Raw genomic sequence first — 17,001 nt, forward strand, 5'->3', positions numbered from 1 at the left:
CTAACCCGTCGGCTTCTCTCTCCCATAATTTGTATTTTGCGACTGACTGCAGTTTCTGTGCCAGCGCTGCTGCTCATGTACGCAATCCCTGGATAGGTGGTTGCCATGGATTCCTGGGTCACATGCGTGGGTTTCCTATAGCCAGAAGCAGCAGAAGATGCTTGGACCAAAAAATTCACAGCCATTTTCATTCAAGAAAAGGAGCGGATCGCGTTGCTGACTGACTGGGGGGGTGGCAGGACAACACCCGGTTGTTCTTATTTCCAACTGAGCTGTTTTGTAAAAAAAATAAAAAAAAATCTTTTGTAATATTTTTCTAGAATTCGCAGCAAACCGGTTTTGTCCACATCCATAGACTGAAAACAGGAATGAGTATAGAAATTCCTGAGGGACTGACGGAGCTGTTACAGAGCTTTACCGTGGAAGTGTTGAGGAATCAGCCCAGGGATCTGCTCGAGTTTGCGCTACAGTACTTCACCCGGCTGAAGGACAGCGAGACCAAAGAGGCCTCCTTTGGCAATGACCAAAATTCGGCCCCGAGATCTGGGAAAGCGGTCAATTTCATTGACGAGGCCATGCAGATCGATTCGGAGAACGGAGAGGAAGAGGACGACGACGACGAGGAATTCATAGGTGAGCCGATGTGTGTTTTTTTTTTTTTTTTTTTGACGTGAACGTATGTGAATGTGGATTACCGTAACGCATGCTGGAGCATGTGCATGCAGGGCAGCGTGCACGGCTGCTGCTCGCTGGGAGATAATAGGGACGCGGCGCAGAGATGCTCGCCACCTTGCATCCACCACCGCCGCGCTGTCATTCGCCATATATGGTCACGGAGGCTGAGAGACGGGCTGTGTGCGTCCCGCGCCGCATCTCCAAACCTGTTTTATTCAAGTTAAAATGCATTGCGATCACAACAGCTGCGGAATCCTTTCATATTTTTGCTGTATCAGAGGGTTGCTTTTGGTATTTTCTGCTACAGCTCCAGGCCACGATGCAGCGGGCCTGTCCACCCCCATATATGCATGTGGGGGGAAATAAGGAAAATCATAAGATCTAAGCGACGAACAGCTGAACTAACAGTCATTTGGTCTTTCTTGGAGTGTGATTGTATTTCACGCAACTGTCTGTGCAGAGCTGCTATAGCTGCAGCCAAACAGACCTGACACAGCATCCCAATGAGCGGCGGAGTTTCAAAGGCTGGCGCTGCAGGGCCGGTCTGAGATTATATGGGGCCCTAAGCAGAATTTGATTTTTGATCGCATTTGCAGATAAAATTGCCCACGACCACCAGGTACCGCTTTCTTTCCTCCTGAGGGTTGGTTCCAGAAAATTTTGTAAAATATACCATGATGAGTCTATTGGTGACCGAGCATTATAAGCCTATGACAATGTATTCTGTTCTATTTAAACAAAAAAAAAAACAAAACAAAAAAACTAAATGCGCAATAAGTAGGACATTTATGGTAAAGTTTATCAAAAAATTCTCTAATTTGTCACACAGAATGTAACATTCCCTATAAACAACCTGTCCTCTCCATCAACAGTGTCTTATCAAGGTTTTGTCCTTTCAAAATTAGAGTTATGGTTCGGAATTTTGGTGCGATGTGGAACGCGTGTTTACTTCCTGGTTCCTGAACCAATCATATGCAAGTTCCCAGGGTTGTCAGTACAGCGCGCTGCATTTGGTATTTTGCATGGCAAAAGTGTTTGTACAACAACTTACCTTGGCTGAAGCGTCTTTTGTGCTGTTTTGTGTGTTGTTCCGATTTGAAACATTAGGTGTCATGATTACTTATTGCTCCTTTAAGGAAAATTTTCATTGCGATTGTACAGTGCTTGGTTGGTGCTTGGAGTGAATGACTGACATTCAAATAAAGACAATGTGATGGATAGAGAGACACGAGGTGCAGGAAATGGGTTTATAGTTCATGCTAAAATAAGAATAATTAACTACACAAGTTGCAAAAATGAGGACAGCTAACACCGGTTTAAAATCTTAAACAATTTAAAATGCTAAATCCAACACTTAAAACTGTAACTATGGACATAATGGGATACATTTCAAAGCTGGCTCATTCTTGACACACTTGGATAAAAACAACAACAACAACAATTTAAAAATATATTTTAGCTGTTTGGGGTTGTGTGTGTGTGTGGGGGGGATGGGGGTGGGGGGGGGGGGGCATCTAAGAAGCGGCTTAGTTGTAGCTTTGGCCTACTCTGACTGGGTGTAGTGCTTACATAAGGGCAGGTGCACCACATTCATTTGTTAAATCAGTGGGTTTTTGGGTCACGTTTGATGAGCTTCTTTTGGCCCCTGCACGGCTGGGACGCTATCAATAGACTTGGCACTTTTGCTGTGTTACATTTGAATGTTTTTTTTTTTTTTTTTTCACCTCATTGAAAATATTCAAAGACCTAAATCCACATCAAAGCATCTGTCCTCATTCAGGTTTTAGCATGATGAATATGGATCCCTTGAGTTAGGCTCCACAGGGGCATTAGCTGAGAAATCACAGCCACCTAAACCTCTTTTCCCTAATAGCTTTCAGAGCAATTCAGCTTATGATGAAACTGAACATGTGGCTTTTCATTGTTTACAGCACCCGTGATAAACAGATTCATCAGAAGAGCATCAGGTGAGTTGCAGTTTGTTGCTTGTTAATGTTGGTCCTTAAGATCCTGGAGCTGTGGTCTGTATAATTTCAGGGGGAATGAACAGCTTCCCTGACAAATTAAACTATTCTTTTTCCATCTGTCTTTTGTCCGCGTCTCCCTCTTATTATAATAAGGTTGATTTATAAGAGCCTGTGAAGCCGCTCTGTCTTGAACCTGGTTTATTATGACAGTGAGTGACGTGGGGGAGGAAATCAGGACAAGTGATACTTATAATTATCTCTCACTCACAATAGTGGGTGAGGTTGTGGCCCTGGTAGAAACATGGCTGCAGTTCTGCTAATATAGAACTTTGTACTAGTGTGTAGTACAACAACATACTGGATTGGCTATTTGTTTATATAGAAGTGAAGCTAATGCGCAATTAGATGTAAAAAAATAAATAAAATAAAATCAGCCACTGTATAATTTGAAAGCTTTATTACAGGACTCCTTATAGAAAAATATTTTACATACCCCCGCAAGTGCCTTGCAAAAGTTTACACACCTCTTGAACATTCTTCATGAGACAAACACAGACTTCAGTAAATTGTTTCGGGATTTTATGCATCAGACAAAGTCAGTGGCATGCATTGCATTCAACCCTCAATACGCTAACACTCAGTATAAATAGCACTGTTCTGTGAAGGCTTTGTTATAGTAAATTAGTAAACAAACGTTGTTGAAAGAAAGCCCCTCGACTTCCTGTTTCTAGCTTGCTGCAAACCATGTAGGGAATGCAGCAAAGATTCTTAAGAGGGTGCTCAGGTCAGATGAGACCAAAACTGATGGAAAAGCACTGTGTGTGGTAATAACACCTGAAGTCACCATTCCCATTTTGAAACACGGTGATGGCAGCACAATGCTGGGGTGATGCTTGGGCTAGAATGACTCAGTCATAGTCCAGTACTTATCTTTGTCAAGATTAAAAAATATATATTTTCACAGATACTCTCCATTCAGTCTGCATGAACTTGAGGTATTTTGCTTTAAAATGTGGGCAAAAAATATGTATTTTTAGCAAAGCTAGTAGAGACATACCCTAAAAGATACAAATCTCTCAGGGTAGTACAGCAAAACGCAGTACTACTAAGTTTTACGTAGCTTGTTACAAATGTATGCCATACTTTTCAGTTTTTAAGGTATTTGGAGAAAAGTATGAAAACCATGCATCAATTTCCTTCCAATTTGTATTTATGCACTCTTCTGTGTTGGTCTGTGAAAAAAAAAAATACATCAATGGGTGTAGTGGGACAGGGTATGAAAAGTTTGAAGGCTGTGAATACCTCCGGCATTTACTGTATTGTGAATGCCATTTTGATTTGATGCATTCAGTGACGCGATAAAAGGAGGGAGAACAACACTATTCATCTTTATCGTGTAGAAAGTGCTGTACCAGTATGAATAAACACAGCTTGCACTGTAGTAAATGTACACTGTGATCCGCAAAGCACAGTATAAATGTAACTCTATTTATGTTTGTTGCTATCTGTAATACAGTGTGTGCAGAGGCGTTCAACCCTGACGAAGATGACGACGATAAAGAGCCAAGGGTAAACAACAATCAACCAAAATTACGATTGAGTTTAGAATCCAACGACAAATTGGTCCAAAATATGACTCTTTACTTCACCATCAACCGCTGTAAGGAAGACTCACAGAAAAGCATTTTCTCTCACAGGTTACCCACCCCAAGACCGACGAGCAGAGACAAAGACTACAGGAAGCTTGCAGGGACATTCTTCTGTTCAAGAACTTAGATCCAGTGAGTACACGACCTGAACTTAGCCTCTTTAAGGTGCTTGTTTTGTACTCTGTACTTCATTTCAAACGGTGGTCAGTTTTAGTGGAAATATAGGTGTGTTTATACAAAACAAAAATGCAACCGGCTTTGTTTCTCTCACTCTCAGGAGCAGATGTCTCAGGTTTTGGACGCCATGTTTGAAAAGTTCTGCACAGAAGGAGAGCACATCATTGATCAAGACGATGACGGGGACAACTTCTATGTAATTGAAAGGTGCTTTGAGCAGTTACTTTTAAAGGATTTCCAGAGTGATTGTGGGTTTGTATATAATTGGTATACAAAATGCCTTATTTTGTGGCTTTGCTTCCATTCAGTGGGACGTACAACATTTTCGTGAAGGTCGAGGGTGCGGAGAAGCTGGTGGGCTCCTACGACAACAAAGGCAGCTTCGGAGAACTGGCGCTGATGTACAACACCCCCAGGGCAGCCACGATAATTGCAACCTCGCCGGGAGCCCTTTGGTGCCTGGTGAGTCAAACATTACATACCCGTGCAGCAGCACAGCTTGCTGCTTGCTCAGGGTTTTATGACATACAGTGTGCAGTCAGCTGGCACAGTTTAAACACACACCTCGGCTGCTCGTGGCCATGTTGCAGCGTGGTGCAAAAGAGGGAGATGGCGCAGTCCAGGCTGGAGAATGTAATGTACAGTGGAAAGCATAATTTTACTTAAACAGTATAAAAAGACACAAGCCTGCCTTGCTCCCTCTCTCTCTCTCCCTCTCTCTCTCTCTCTCTCTCGCTCTCTCTACACACACACACACACACATCAGGACTTAGTGCTTCCCTGTCCATATTGCTGAATTTGAGGTCAATGTTATGGACAGGGAATGTTGACAGATTTGGGCTCAAACTTTAACTTCCTGGCTGGTGTCATGCAATGTCAATTTAATATATCCTTATAAGGTCCTTGGATGGCATCCCTCGTGATGCCATCCAACTTGTGGAACGCACCAGTTCCTTTGGCAACCTAAAACCCCCACAGCATGATGCAACCACCTCTGTACTGAACAGTCGGAATGATTATCTCTGGCTTCACAAGTTTCCTCCCTTTTCCTCCATTGGTTGCAATGGTTCCAGTTTAATCCATCCGCAGGGCACGTGTCCAGACGTGTAGATCCCTGGGTGCATTTGGAAGCTACTATAATATGGCTTTTTATGTACTTTTGTAGTAATGGCTTGCCCATTCTCTGTAAGGCCTTTCAACGAATGTCGGTGCAGGACTCTCTTCTCTGTAGACAGCGACACTCTCTTATCAGCTTCAGTCATCATCTTCATGAGGTCTTTTGCTTTTGTTCTTGGTCGTAACTCACATTTCACACCAAAACAAGTTCATCTCTGTCTCCGTACTGAGCAGTACGGTGGTCGAATGGTGTAAAATTGCTGCATATCACTGAACAGTTGAATGTGGCACCTTCAGCCATTCTGAAGTTTTATGAATGGATGAACCAGATTTTAGGGGACTCATAATATTGTGCCTGATATCTCGACGGACTTCTTTCTATCCTCCATGATCCCACACGAGGACGCAGTGTGTTTGGGGTGTTGCCTTAAAATACGTTCATGGGTTTGCTGTTTAACTTAAACTTAAAATACTAAAAGTATTCAAAGTAACCTTAGTGTATGTAAATGTTGAAATTGAAGGACAAAACATGACAAAAAAAATTATCTTGCTAATTTTTCTGGCGTTGGTAAACAGAAAAAGATTTGATAATCCTGACTGGCCTAAGAGATGAGTGATTTAATGCCTGTGAGAATGAGTGAGAAAAAAGAAAGAACCATAACCTATGTGAATATCTGGTTTCATCTGTATGAAATCCATTGAGTGTGAGGATAACATAAATTTAGTAACTGTACTGCTTGATATGAATTTACATATTCATTAACACTAATTCTAAAGCTAATGAAACTATGCAAAAATAATTTGATAGGGTCTGATTGTCAGTTTTTAAAAAAGCTTCTTGTGGACCAATGAGCTGTTTGACCTGCCGTTGCAAGTCGGCCACTCCATGTCGAACATCCCACTTATTCATGACTCAGCAAGGTTTTGTCCTTAAAAAGCGGCTAACAGCTCTGTTATGTCATCGATGGGAGACGAGGGATGATGGTGCTGAACCCTCTGCTGACCTGAGAGTCTTATAGTGTGCAGCTTAATCTGTGAACAAGCAGGGAGGAGCAGTGGTGCCAGGGAGTCTCTGAGCTAACAGAAGATTACACTGGACATGTTATTTGGGGTCTGACGCGCACTGGTGCTAACCGTTTTATTAAGGCATGTGGATCACAAGCCTGTCATGGTGGGTCTTGGCTAGAGGGTGCCCTCTGCAGCTAATGATACTTCCCACATTGTAGTTTACGTTACTGCATGTTGACACCTTGTTCTCTGGTCAATATTTGACGTATTAAACCTTTTTGCAGATGGATCGCACAAGCAGAGGGACCGTTTCAGTGTCTTTGTTCTTTTTACTATTTGAGTAAATGCTTCTGTTGCCAAAAATAGGCGGCAGCTGTTTTTTCTATTTGGTTTAATTGAAAAGTGTTTAGCGGTTAATATCTTACCTGCATTGGACACGCCCCTTTACAATTTAATATGTAAATTGATTAGATTTTCTTGAAGCCTGCAGCGAATCAAAGGTGGACTATGAGGAAAGTGGACATCGTCTACCATCCTAAACCTGCAATCAGAAAGATTTCTGGAACATAATTTTATCAGACATGGAATTGTGTTCATATATTTTATCTTTACAAACTGCAAATTTTCAGCCTGTCAAGTTAAATTTCATATGTTTTTTTGGGCCACCAGCGCCAACTAGCTGCAGATATTGCCAATGCTTCAGGCTATGCAAGACAACACGTGATTTTGGTTTCATGTGAACATCAGGACACAAGATCTTTTTTTAAAGGACGAAATTACTTAAAATCTTATAATTTTCACAAAAACAGTAAAAATTTTCTAAAATTCAAATTTTAGTTTTTAACTCCATAATCAGTGTACGGTTATCCATTGAAGGTTTGACCTGTTTTCATAGGTATAGTTATGCACCTATTCTGGTTTTAGAAATACTGTAGAAATAAAAATCATTTTGAACTCGAGCTCATCAACTGCAGTCTGTACAAAAGTTCTGAAGTAGAAGCAAACTTTACCCTTGTAAGCTGCTGGTGGTTAGCCAGTTGGAGTAATTTTTACAGTGTTTACAAATGGTTTTTATCTGATCTACAAGGTACCCACAATGCTGACACAATAATGATTTAAACATGAGATAAGAAATTCCTTTATTGTGCCACAATGGGGAAATCCAGGTGTGACGGTGGCAAAGACACAGACAGAGTTACACAAAAGTGACTTCTTCAACGTATTTGTAACCAAGTAATGCCAGCCAGGTGACTTGATCAACTCAGCAGGTAGCTTAAGAACTACCTTCTTTCTTACTTCACAGTGAGTATCTGAAACTAGGTGTCAAGATAAAAGCCCACAGCATTAATTAGGCCCGAGCAGCGAAGCGCTGCGAAGGCCTATTGTTTCTGTGTTGTTTCTTATTATTATTATTATTATTATTATTATTATTATTTTTATTCTGCCCCCCTAAAGAGGGGCCTTTTTGGGGGCTTTATCATATTCAAAAACTCACCAAACTTTGCAGATGCATGGTGACTGTTTAAAAATTTTGTATTTTAAGGTCGTCACAAAAATCTAAAGAAAAATGCCTCAACGGCGCCACCTAGAAACTTTCAAAGGACCCTTTGCTATTCACTTACTTCATCGTAGAGTAATGAAATTTTGTACAGTTGTAGATCTAAGCAAGACGCTCAGAATTTACAATTAACGTCATAGTGCAAATATCACAGGAAGTCGGCCATTTTAGATTGAAGGTCGTAATTTCACCTCATTTTTGACGTTTACAGCATTGGTATTTGATCAAACTCGTCCTAGGGATTTCGAGCGAGCGGCTTGAAACTCGGTCAGTCTGATCATAAGGCATGGCCAATTAAAAGTTATCAAAACGGTGAGTTTTTGAGCATGTTGAAGGGGCGTTAGCAGGGGTCAAAGTTCACCTACTCGCCACAAAACAGAAAACTGTTATATCTCCTACACAGAAACACACAGAGGCACCAAACTTTCTGTGATTGATCATCATCGGGTCTTCTACAGTATCCAATGGTCAAATGATGACATCACTTAGGCCACGCCCCCTGACAACAGGAAAAACTGTTATATCTCCTACACAGAAACACACAGAGGCACCAAACTTTCTGTGATTGATCATCATCGGGTCTTCTACAGTATCCAATGGTCAAATGATGACATCACTTAGGCCACGCCCCCTAACAACAGGAAAAACTGCTATATCTCCTACACAGAAACACACAGAGGCACCAAACTTTCTGTGATTGATCATCATCGGGTCTTCTACAATATCCAATGGACAAATGATGACATCACTTAGGCCACGCCCCCTAACAACAGGAAAAACTGCTATATCTCCTACACAGAAACACACAGAGGCACCAAACTTTCTGTGATTGATCATCATCGGGTCTTCTACAATATCCAATGGTCAAATGATGACATCACTTAGGCCACGCCCCCTGACAACAGGAAAAACTGCTATTTCTCCTACACAGAAACACACAGAGGCACCAAACTTTCTGTGATTGATCATCATCATAACTTAAAATTACCTTAAAAGGACAACATTTTTAAAAGTCAAAAGGCTTATTTAATGCTTTGAGAACATCTCTTCTATTCGGCTACAAAACCAACCAAAACAGGATGATCTTTTAAGCTATAAGACCATTTTTAAGATGTCAATACATAGATTTTAAGCTGGTGGGTCGCCACTGCCTCCGGTGGCCAAATGCATCGCTGCATCAACTGATCTGCACCAGTTTAATCTCGTCATGGCAAAATTATTTTTTCTCTACATGTGTGGCCCTAATACTCCATCGTAAGAACACCGCTGTCGTTACCGCGGGTCCTGGGGAAAAAAAAAACGCTGCTCCTGGGGGGAATTTTTGATTATGCTCACGCATAGATGTGTAAAACTTCACATTGCAATTCAGACAGGCGCAGACTGAACTGTGCAGTTCATTTTTAAGAGGCAGTTTTGGCGCATATTCCGATAGAAACGGGCTGCGGGGAGCCTAAGTGTGTTGTCGTGGGCGTGTTTACCCGCTGCAGGTAACCGCTGTGAAACAATCAGAAAGATTTCCCTGATTAATAACATCTTTATGGCGCTCATCTTTATTGTTACTATGTGCTGCTTTACCAGTTCTCTCTCTCTCGCTCGCTCGCTTGTCATCGGACAAAAATCAAACTGCTTCGTGTTTGTATTTGAAATTGTGCGTCAGACTCAGATTTAGAAGTGTTGTTACGACGTTTGAGCTGTAACTGCAACCGTTTTATATATATATATATATATATATATATATATATATATATATATATATATATATATATATATATATATATATATATATATATATATATATATATAGTAAATTTACTGAATTTGCAGCTTAAGAAGATTGGGTTTGACAGACAACACCAACTGTCCCCTCAATCCAGTGCACACAATACCACAACAGACCTCATCATGCTCTACAGTACATCAAGAAAACTAAATCAACTAAAACAAGTTCACGAGTGCACATGAAATGAAGTTAATCCATATTTGTGTGTCAGGGTGTCTAAGCATTCTCCAGAATTTGACATCTCAGCAGAGCCTGTAATAATTATAGAAAGTAACATTATAGTTGTTCTGCCTTTTGTTAAGACAGCAAGGAATTCATGTCGTGAATACATTACATAAATAAGATAATAATTCTTAGTCAGAGGAAATCCAAGGCAAAAACAGTTAGAAAAGTTTTGGGTTCATATTTAATCAGAGTGAGACATCACAACTTTGTTAGATCTCTATGTGAATTACGTGAGATAGTGAGTGCTCTCACCTTAAAAAAAGATCTTTGACGTATTTTGCTCCGGTTAAAAGCTGCTTTTCAGCGATGAAGCTAGGGAAACTGCTAATGTTGAAGTTGAATTTGTTCTACACGCTTCTGCCTTGGAAAAATATTCGTCTTTTTACAAAAAGAATGTTTAAAGCCAGATTTGGGAACAAAGGTTATTCAGAGAATGCAAGAAAAGGAAGCTTTTGTGGGGAATTTTTGTCCTAGCTGTCTAGCTGCATATGGCCCCAGGACAGCACAATAGTTTTCTTGAAGTTTAATTTTGGAGAAGTAGAAACAAGTATTAATTTCAAAAGGTAGGTAAAAAAGGAAAAAAGTTTTTACAAAATCTTAAAATGTTGGATAGTCGTTATTTCCATCTTGCTGTGAAAATTGGTGAAATATTATCATTTTTAATGCTTAGATATAAAATCGCAAGGCCATTACTAAAATTGCCTTTTGTTGAAAATGTTTTTTGGCATGCCATACTTTATATTTATAGGTAGCCTAGATGTGCATAATAAAAGAGTGGAACTAAAACCTGGTCTAAAATTATTATGGAGCTTTAACTTGCTAAGAGTAATACTGTTAGATGATTATATCTTTAAAATGAGATAACTGTCTCAAAAAATGTGATAGTTTATTTGGTCTGAAGAGATGATGCAATTCAATGTTATTTATATAGCGACAATTCATGAAATATGTCATCTCAAGGCACTTTACAACGTCAAAATCAATCAGATTGTACAGATTGGGTCAGATTATACACATTGGTCAAAAAATTCCTATATAAGGGAACCAGTTCATTGCATCAAAGTCTTGACAAGTAGCATTCTCTCTTGAAGAAGCGTAGAGCCACAGGGAGAGTCGTCTGCATTGTCCATGGCTTTGCAGCAATCCTACCTACTGAGCAAGCATGAAGCGACAGCAGGAAAAAAAACTCCCCATTAACGGGAAGGAAAAACCTCCAGCAGAACCGGGCTCAGTGTGAACGGTCATCTGCCTCGACTGACTGGGGTTAGAGAAGACAGAGCAGAGACACAACAAGACAGACAAAAAAGCACAGAAGTTCTACATTAGATGGTAGTAGCGGGTCATTCAAAATTGAAGAACAATAGACCCTGATGTCCTGCAGTAGCCTAAACGTATAGCAGCATAACTATAGAGGTAGCTTAGGGTAACATGAGCCACTCTAACTATAAGCTTTTTAAAAAAGGAAAGTCCCAAGGGCCAGCTTCTAGTGGAGAAGTTCAAGTATCTTGGGGTCTTGTTCACGAATGAGGGGAAGATGGAGCGGGAGATCGACAGGCGGATTGGTGCGGCGTCTGCTGTGAAGCGGGCGCTATACCGGTCCGTTGTGGTGAATCTGCACCAGAATTTTTATTGAGTCGTGGGGGAGCGCTGCCGAACACGTTCGTGTAAATCGCCCAGTGGACGGGCGGGCAAAATGCGTGACAGCATCTGCGGTGGCGGGCGGCCGGCGGTGCGCAAATCCCAGCGGTGGCCAAGGCCGGAGCGGCGCTTTGCTGCGAGGGCCGCTCATCACCGCTTGCGGTTTTAATATTACTTATATTTACTAAAGAACACATTTCATGTTAACAAGAACTGACAGGTCTTTGTGAGACAGACTTAGCTCTGACTAACCTTACCTGCAAGATGAATTCTCACGGTGTTTGGGCATTCACAAACACACGAGAATCCACCTTATACCGCCCCAGCTTTAACCGTTTGTGTCTGAACCATGAACGGTTCGGGCCTATCACGTTGCCGTATTGTGGTTAAATACGGCAACGGCAGGACCTTCTTGCTGCAAGGCAACAGTGCTCGCAGTGAGAAAATACAGAACACTCCACCTTCATTCATAAAGATGCGTAAATGTGATTATTTTTCATGTATCAAAAACTGTGTTTCAGGATCGTCTGACATTTAGGAGGATCATAGTGAAGAACAACGCCAAGAAGAGGAGGATGTACGAAGCATTCATTGAAACTCTACCCCTACTTACATCTTTAGAGGTCAGCTTTGCTCCACAGTGTTGAACAAAGGGCTCCATGAATTCATAGTAAAAGCGCTGACAAGCTAATGTGTTTTCAGGTGTCAGAGAGAATGAAGGTAGTAGACGTGCTATCCACCAGGGTGTATAATGACTCACAGCAAATTATTGCTCAGGTAATTCATCTCTGCGTTGCTAGTTTCAGTGTGTTTGTTCTCTGCTTTGCACATGCGAGTCTGAGTCAACTTACCTGCCCCGCTGTGTTATAACAGGGTGATTTAGCAGATTGCTTTTACATCGTTGAGAGCGGCCAAGTTAGAATCACCATAAAAAGAAGCCGGGTAATTTTCAACCTTTTTTTTTTTTTACTTTTTCTTCTCTGTATCCACTTTGTTTTTCAACTCAGAGCTTAAGCTCAAAGTGCATGCTGGACGTATGTTTTCAGTTCTGGTTTCTTATCCTTGTACTCTTGTTTCTCACAAGACAAAAAAAGACGAGGAGGAGGAGGAAGAGGAGGTGGATATTGCCACGTGCTCGAGGGGCCAGTATTTTGGGGAGTTGGCTCTTGTCACAAACAAGCCAAGAGCTGCATCGGCATATGCTGTGGGGAGTGTCAAATGCTTGGGTACATTTTGTACACTTCTTTGATGTACTGTTCGAGGGGTCTAGGCAGCGTTTAATACTCGCTCTTCTGCTGCGCCTTTTTTTCTCTTCCAAAAGTATTTGTGCAGAATCACTCATAAGACAGAAGATATTGTTAAAGATACTCAAACCTCAGAGCGCATGCTACTGCAGCCACAGTGTCTTCTAGAAGTATTTATACCTTAAGAACTTTTTTTTTTTTTGCATTTTTGTCATGTAACAACCAAAAATGTGTGTTTAATTTTGGAATTTATAAGGTAGATCAAAACAAAGCACGGCATAATAGAGAAGGAAAATGATACCTAGCTTTCTATGTTTTTAGTACACAGAAATCTAAAAAGTGTGGCATGCATGGAACAGTCATTCAGCCCTCAAGTTCAGTCAGACTGGATGGAGTGCGTCCGTGAAGAGCAATTTTTAAATCTTGCCACAGATTCTTTACTTAAAATGAGCTTTGACTGGGCCATTTTTACTGGGTTCTAGGTTCTAACTAAATAGCTTTGGGGTCCTGTTGGAAGGTGAACCTTGACCCCAGCCCATCATCTGTCCTTCCATTAACTTATGTCTCTACCATAGACATAACAGTGCGTGACGCGGCCACCGCCACGTTTCACTGTGGGGATGCTGTATTACATAGACGTTATGACACTGATCTTTAAGGTGGCCTAACAAACCTCTGAGATGCATTTATACTGTAATTAAATACGTGGATTCTTTCAGTTTTCCAGTAGGGGTGGACAAGGGTTGATTTGTTTTAATCTATTCTTTTTTTTTCCATGTAAAAAAATATGCTCTACCATGTGTTAGTCCATCCCATAAACTAATTCAAGTTAAGAGGTGCTGTGCAAGTGATTCACCAAAAGAATTCTGCCTACGTAACATGCAGGTCTTTTCTTTTCTTCTCTGAACACACAGACGTCCACAATCTGAATCCTCTGGCACCAGTTTCTGTTTGCAAAACAGATACTGTTGCAGTCATTTGATTGAGGTTGTCAGGTCCTTAATTTGCATCTTTCGTTTGCCTTGACCCCAATGAGAAAATTTCGTTGTTTTTTTTTTTTTTCAAATGAGTTTATATGAATACTTTCTTTTTGACGTGGTCTTTTCTAATTTCCATATAAATTCTAAACTGCCTTTTTCCTCTTTTTTCTAAGTCCTGGACGTTAAAGCCTTTGAGAGACTGCTTGGCCCGTGCATGGACATCATGAAGAGAAACATCGCTAACTACGAGGAGCAGCTGGTGGCCTTGTTTGGAAATAGCGCCGAGATTGAGCAACAGAGTGCATAAAGCAACTCCAATGAACCATGACGGAGACAACGGAAACACACAGGCACACTGTGGATGTTTTCCACAATACTTCTCAAAACGGAAGAAGAAATGTGAATACCCACTACACTACATTTAAGTGTCTTACAATTAAGACTAAGATACGGTCCGTTTTAGTAGAGTGTACAACAGAAAGTCGCAACTTTGGCACGCCAAAGCAAGAGTTGCTTGAAGCTTGTTTTATTACACATACCATGACTTTCACTGTAAAGAATATTTGTGCATCTTACTTGTCGGTGTCAAGTGCTTCACTTTTTTGTAAACCGAAACACTTTGTTGAGCCTCACCACATTTTGTTTTTGACAATGGTATTCTGATAATGTGTATTATTGCTTGTAAATTTCTAAACCTTGCCAGTCGTAAATAGGACGCCAAAGCTGATTTCTGTTTGGATAATTCTGAGCAAGTTTGCCACAATTACCCTTCTCAGTGGGAAAAATCCACATGATCCACATGTGGAGTGCAAAAGCGTTTGCCCTCTTGCAAATTTCGAATGTTTTTGCTCCTTTTGTCAGATGAAAAAGTTTCAGATAGTCAAACACGTTTTAATATCTTGCAAGGATAACCTGAGCAAATATAATGTGCAGTTTTTAAATAATGATTTAATTTATTTATACCAAAAAAAACTACCCAAACCAACCTGTTCTTAATCTAAGAAAGTAATAAATCATGATTTAATTATAATCAACCATATTTTTTTGAAAGCTGAGTGAAATCTTATTTACTGGACCGAGATTACATTACTACCAGATCTTAAGAAATCACAAGAAATTATGTCTCTAATCAGCAAGGTTCAGCATTGAATTGTACGAAAGAGACCGGGCATACATGTCATCCTTTAGAGGGTTCCAAGGCCGAAGCCCCTGCTGACCATGAAAAATGCTTAGCCCTGTCTCACATTTGCCAAAAATATCTTGATAAGCCCCAAGACTTTGGGAAAAATATTCTGTGGACTGATGAGAAAAAAGCAGAACAAGTTGGAGGGTGTGTGTCCTGTTACATCTGGCAAAGCACTACCAGCGCTTTATAAAGAACATCATCCCTGCAGTTGGGCATGATGTTCAAAGTGTGATGGTCTGGGGCTTCTTTCCTACTTCAGGACATAGATGACTCGTCCTAATTAATGGCAACAGGGATTTTTCTCGCCACCCTGAAATCCTGAAGTAGAAAGTCAGGACACCAGTTCACGCCCTTATGCTCAAGCACACTTAGGTAATGCTGCTGGGCAATGATCTGGAGAACAACACAAAGTCTGCTTCTTGGTGGCTCAAAGATTGTGGAGTGACCTAGTCAAAGTCTGGACTTCAGATACAATTGAAGGGCTGCAGCATGACCTTAAACAGGCTATTCATGCTAAAAAGCCGAACAATGTGGTTGAAATAAAAAAATATTTTTTTTACCGAGAACAGTCAAACAAAATACTTTTTTTGCACAAAGCCATGTACGATTTGATAGCTTTCTTCCATAGTTCATAAAACAATCACTTCAAAAATGTTTTATTTATTCAGGGTATCTTTGGCTGATCTCAAAACGTGTTTGATAATCTGAAAGTGTTTAAGTGTGACATCCAGCAACGACATTATAGATCTGTATGGGAGTGAATGCCTTTTCACAGTGCTGTATTTGTAAATCTTACATACTGTGTTAAACAGCAGTACTGAGTTCACATTTATACAGAAATACATCTCTGTTTATCAGCAGATCCTGACTTTGATCTGATAAGCAGGATTTTATTGTCGATAAGTGTTAGTGGCTCTTTGCCTAAATGCTCTGCTTTTACAACAAAGCCAACATCTGAGGGAGAGATAGCTGATAGTTTTGTAAGAATATACAACACATTGCTGTACTATTTTCAAACTGAGTGTTATCTTACAGTATAGGCCCACTTTTAATTTAATATGTTTCCCCACTGGATTGTAGTCATTGTAGGCAGCGTCTTGAGACAGTTTATTTTGCTGTGTTTTTAACGTAAGATCAAGTTCATACTTTTTTGTGTAGTTGATATATACATTATTGCTGTCTACCTCTGCCAACAGCTTTTACAGATACCTGCTGAACAGGAATCTAAAATGGTTCATCTTCTTTTTCTTCCCCCAACCAAGTTCTACTGTTTTCTTTTTCTGCAACAATGTTCTTCTGTTTACTGTCTGCTAACTGAGTTTCCATTTAAAAACTGCTGACCCTCCCCTTCCTTTAGTAGCACTTTTATTTTTTAAGGCAAAAATCACGATAGCCAGAACAACAATCAAATGTTTCACTTTTCATGTCATTAAAGAACATTTTATATTTGTGTGTGACACGAGATTATTTGTTGTTACCCACAAAGTCACAGCATTTCACCCCTAGGTGACCAGTTGTTCCTGTGGTGTAGCGGGAAGGCCACTGTAAGGGACACTGTTTTTTTTTTTTTAGTTTTAAAAAACTAACATCTTCTGGCAGTATGTTTGGAAAAAAAGGTTGCAAAAGCACCTATGATTGAGAAAAAGGGCAAATAAAAAGTAAAATTAAAACATTTCTAAATTTCAGATATTATATATATGATCACAAATACCACTAGATGTTTAGTTTGATGCTTACCAATCTATTATTTTTAGTTCAACACGAAAAAAGAAAAGACAAAGCTTCATATTTCTTTGTT

At 40.3% G+C, this 17,001-nt stretch overlaps 1 protein-coding gene across 1 annotated transcript; it reads left to right on the forward strand.

Annotated features, from left to right (window-relative positions):
- LOC105938467 (cAMP-dependent protein kinase type II-beta regulatory subunit) lies at positions 1-16,653 on the forward strand. The gene is made up of 11 exons (XM_012880214.3): positions 1-633; positions 2,607-2,642; positions 4,159-4,211; positions 4,340-4,423; positions 4,569-4,675; positions 4,777-4,930; positions 12,315-12,416; positions 12,496-12,570; positions 12,667-12,735; positions 12,878-13,019; positions 14,191-16,653. The coding sequence occupies exons 1-11, from the start codon at positions 369-371 to the stop codon at positions 14,322-14,324; spliced, it is 1,221 nt and encodes a 406-aa protein (XP_012735668.2). The 5' UTR covers positions 1-368; the 3' UTR covers positions 14,325-16,653.
- Positions 16,654-17,001: the final 348 nt, after the last annotated feature.

This window comes from Fundulus heteroclitus, chromosome 2, assembly GCF_011125445.2.
Source record: "Fundulus heteroclitus isolate FHET01 chromosome 2, MU-UCD_Fhet_4.1, whole genome shotgun sequence".
Lineage (NCBI taxonomy): Eukaryota > Metazoa > Chordata > Actinopteri > Cyprinodontiformes > Fundulidae > Fundulus > Fundulus heteroclitus.

Bases quoted from the DNA above. Each gene is read 5' to 3' on its own strand.
- LOC105938467 (XM_012880214.3), top strand. From the start codon at position 369: ATGAGTATAGAAATTCCTGAGGGACTGACGGAGCTGTTACAGAGCTTT. The intron at 634-2,606 runs GTGAGCCGATGT...CATTGTTTACAG, and splicing joins CGACGACGAGGAATTCATAG to CACCCGTGATAAACAGATTC. The intron at 4,676-4,776 runs GTGCTTTGAGCA...GCTTCCATTCAG, and splicing joins AACTTCTATGTAATTGAAAG to TGGGACGTACAACATTTTCG.